The 4,382-nt window shown below is 46.6% G+C and overlaps 1 protein-coding gene across 1 annotated transcript; it reads left to right on the top strand.

Annotated features, from left to right (window-relative positions):
* Window positions 1-3,668: 3,668 nt before the first annotated feature.
* Window positions 3,669-4,007, top strand: LOC145261014 (uncharacterized). Its single transcript, XM_080119141.1, has one exon. It carries the CDS (start codon window positions 3,669-3,671, stop codon window positions 4,005-4,007), a length of 339 nt encoding a protein of 112 aa, XP_079975267.1.
* Window positions 4,008-4,382: the final 375 nt, after the last annotated feature.

Below are 4,382 nucleotides of genomic sequence, written 5' to 3'. Positions count from 1 at the left end.
GAAACGAGCTATTGTCGAGAGAGTGACTCACTCCTTCCCGAACCCAAGAACAGAATCCTGATTATAACCCTGGAAGCTATTTCGGTGAGTTAAGCAGATAAACATGGCTGACTGGAGACTCTCAACTCAGATGTTGAGACCCTTCACTGGGAGGGTGACCTAATTAAATGGCTGGAAAAATTAAAGATGGTGGCAAGGTTGCAAAAAATCGAAGATGTGGTCACCATGCTGCCGCTCTACTAAGAGGGGGAAGCCCTCACTATTTACCAGCAGATGCGTGATGAAGATAAGGGAGACCTTGCCTCAGTGGAGCAAAGACTGAAATTGGCTTTCGCCGAGAGTCCATTTGAAGCACTTGGCAAGCTTGCAAGTTTGAGATAGACAGGCGAGTCTGTTGACGTCTTTGCTGCAGAGATCAGAAGACTGGCAGGATTGGCTGGTTACGTGGATTGGCTGGTTACGTGGTTCGTCTGGAGATGACGGTAAAGCTATACCTAGTGAATGGCTTCCCAGAAGAAATCTCCATGAACATGCAGAGAATCACTGAGATCAATACGCTGGAAGTGGACGATCTCTTGGTCCACGCCAGAGTCCAAGTCAAGAATGTCAAGGGCCCAATCGTGGCTGCAGCTGTAAGTGGAAATAAGTGCATGAGGCCTCAGTTGAATAATGAGAGACAGGCAGCGAGGTGACAGGAAGGGAGGCCTACCATCAAGTGCTTCCGGTGCCAGGGTCCTCACTTGTTCAAGGACTGCAAAAAGCCAAGACCGGGGGTCATCTGCTACCGATGTGGACGAGTGGAGCACATTAGCCGCTATTGCGTTGCTGCATGTGACCAGGGAAACGAGTCAAGGGGAGCCATTATGCCAGTGGTTTCCCCTTCTATGTGGAAATGGCACACAACAAAACGTTGCCTCAGTTACCGGTAGTGGTCAATGGGAAGAGAGCCATGGCCCTTGTTGACTCAGGCTACACCACGACGTTGGTAATGAAGAATGTCTCTAGATCATGGAGCGGAACCAGGAGTATTAAGACCGTGGATGGCAGGGAGGTGAAATGCCTGGGAGAGACAACAGCGGAAGTACTGGTGCAAGGTATGCTTATTGGACTACAAGCCCTGGTGTTGGATCGTCTGGTTGGTGATGTTGATGTGGTTTTAGGTGTAAGTGCGATCAACCAACTGGGGGGGGGGGCGCGCTACGTTGAGAGGGGGTCAAGTAATTTTTGGACGCCTCGGCGCAGTAGGAATGGCAGGAGTGGAAGGTGATAGAAATATTAGAACACAAAAACCAGAGGCTTGCTGCATCGAGGACAAGGATTTCCTGGTAAGGTTCGATGGTGAGAGGTGGACGGTGGAATAGAAATGGGTCTCTGGGCCTCAGGAACTATGAAACAAAGTAAGCTGCTACAAGAAAACACTGTGAGGAGAAATAAGAAAAGGATTCGAGGAAGAAGTGGAGAGGTGGATAGAGGAGGGAATTCTAAAACCGTGGACAGGGAAAGAAAAAGGAGTGCTACCATTACTGGTGGTTGTTCAACCCACAAAGAATAAAATTAGATTGGTACTGGATTTCAGAGAATTAAACAGATATGTAGCCTGCCACACTGGAAAGGGGATTGATGCATGCGAAGAGGTGATGAGGAAGTGGAGGAGAATGAAGCAGGCCACTAAGATTGTCGACCTGAAGTCGGCTTATCTCCAGATCCATGTAGATGAAAAACTCTGGAAACATCAATTGGTCCGGTACAAGGGGAAGTTGTATTGCCTGACGAGGTTAGGCTTTGGGCTGAGCTCAGCCCCAAAAATTATGACTGCCGTGCTGAAGACGGTGCTAAGTAAAGATTGTACAGTGGACAAGGCCACTAGTTCGTACATTGACGACATTCTAGTGGAGGAAGCAGAGGTGACAGCAGAGAAAGTGAGAGGCCATGTCGCGAGGTATGGGTTGACTGCAAAACCGGCGGAGTCCCTGGATGGAGGAGCGGCGTTGGGGTTGAAACTATGCCGAGATGGCAAATGAAGCCTTGTCTTTAGACGAGGGAATGCAATACCCGAAATCGAAACCGACCTAACAAAACGAGAACTCTTCTCGGTCTGCGGGAGACTGGTGGGACACTATCTAATCGCTGGCTCAGGATAGCGTGCAGCTTTATTAAACACCAAATGGGCACTGATGGCTGGGAGGGCCATGTGACGAAGGAGGCTACAAACATGCTACAGGAAATCATCGCGAGAGTGACGAAAGAAGACCCAGTAAAGGGGGAATGGTACATCAGTGGCGGAGATGCAGGGGTGATTTGGTGTGATGCCAGCAGTCTGGCATTGGGTGTCATATTAGAGATGGGAGGCGTAACTGTGGAAGATGTGGCGTGGTTAGGGAAGAAAAACGACTATTCCCATATCAACATAGCCGAACTGGAGGCCGCTATGAAAGGAATCAATCTGGCCCTGAAGTGTGGATTGAAAGCAATTGAAATCAAATCCGATTCAGCAACGGTAGTTTCATGGATCAGATCGGCAGTGACTGGCCATAAGAGAGTTAGGACCAGAGGTGCTGCAGAAATGCTGATCAAGCGCAGGCTTGGAGCACTTGCAGATTTGATAGTGGAATTCCAGTTGAAGGTATCTGTAGTGCTGGTCCCATCAGAAAAGAACAAGGCGGATTCGATGACACGGGTAAAGAAGGCCTGCTTGCAAGAGAGAAAGGAGGTTTCCTCAGAATGCTGTGCAGGAGAGGAAGTTAAAAAGTTACATGAAATGCACCACTTTGGTCGAGAACGGACATTATTCCTGGCAAGTGAGGTTTACCCGGAAACCACCGAGAAGGAGGTCAGGGAGATAGTGGAACACTGTCAGGAGTGCCAATCGATAGACCCCAGACCATCCAGACATGAAGCAGGAGAGTTACACATTGCAGAGGACTGGAAACGATTGGCTATTGATGTGACCCATTATCGCCATAAACTGTATCTGTCAATGGTCGACTGTGGACCAGGGAAGTTTGCCATATGAAGAGAGATCAGGGCAGAAGCTGCATGGGCGATCGAAGGGGTCATCGAAGAAATATTTTTGGAAAGAGAGCCGGTTGAGGAACTGTTAATGGACAATGGCCCCGCTTTCCGATCAGAAGCCTTTAAAGAGGTGTGTCCCCCAGAGGCCTCAACGTGAGAGGAGGAGGCCTGCTTGGATGAAGGATTATGAAGTGTCTTATTGATCTCAAAGATCAGGGGGCGTGTGGGGTATATGGTTAGAAAAGAAAAAAAAAAAAGAAACGTACCGGGCGTATCTGCATCGCTCTTTGGGAAAGAAGGAAAGGATGACCAGTGCATTTGTATACGCAAAGGTCATCTTGGGAAGGCAGAGCATGATGGGAGAAGCTATTTTTTTTCCTGTCTCTTCCTTTTTTTTCTAGATAAGAGGATATAAAAGCAAGGAAAAATTCCCTGGGCAGCAGAGAGAAAAGTGTCGTGAACATCTCTTGAAAAGAATTTTGTATTGCTGACGTTCGGATTGTGCAGTATGACATTGGTGGCGAGAGGCCAGGTGTGGTCGATTGGAAATGAAGAGGGCAGAAACGTGCTGTTGTCGAGAGAGTGATTCACTCCTCCCCGAATCCCAGAACCGAATCCTGATTATAACCCTAGAGTTCCACCAATACATCGTAGACATGTACACAAAAATTGAATCTGAACATTTGCTATTCATACGTTTAAATCAGTCCAAACTTCGCTCTGAAGAATATGTTCACTTGCGAGATGCAGTTCAAATTGATGGTAATACTACAAACGTTAGAAGACTAACAATTTTGCCGTCTTCATATGTAGGTAGTCCACGTCATATGTATGAGTACACTCAGGATGCTTTTTCATATGTTCGTCAGTATGGCCGTCCTGACCTGTTCATTACATTCACATGCAACCGTGCCTGGGATGATATACAGCAACTATTACTTCCTGGACAATTATCAGTGGATAGGCATGATATTACAGCACATGTTTTTAGATGAAAGCTGAAATTGCTAATAGATTTCATTGTTAAGCATAAAGTCTTTGGGTCTGTGTGCTGCTGGATGTATTCAGTGGAGTGGCAAAAGAGAGGATTACCACACCCACACATACTAATCTGGCTTACATTCAGCTTTGAAACTACCATTGAATCAGTCCAGATCAAATCGACAATGTAATACGTGCTGAAATACGTTATGCTGACATTGATAAAGACTTGCATGAAGTTGTGACAAAACATATGGAACTTGTGGTATATTAAATCCAAATTCACCATGCATGAAAGATGGAAAATCCTCTAAGCGATATCCTCGAGCATTACTATCAGACACAGTTACAGGAAATAATAGATATGCTTTATACAGGGAAGATCGATA

This window comes from Euprymna scolopes, chromosome 37 (genome assembly GCF_053919585.1).
Source record: "Euprymna scolopes isolate OS-2025 chromosome 37, ASM5391958v1, whole genome shotgun sequence".
NCBI classification, from domain to species: domain Eukaryota; kingdom Metazoa; phylum Mollusca; class Cephalopoda; order Sepiida; family Sepiolidae; genus Euprymna; species Euprymna scolopes.
This window is presented reverse-complemented; position numbering and strand designations above follow the sequence as displayed.

What these genes read in the sequence shown, in the direction of transcription:
- LOC145261014 (XM_080119141.1), top strand. Translation starts at nt 3,669, where the DNA reads ATGTACACAAAAATTGAATCTGAACATTTGCTATTCATACGTTTAAAT.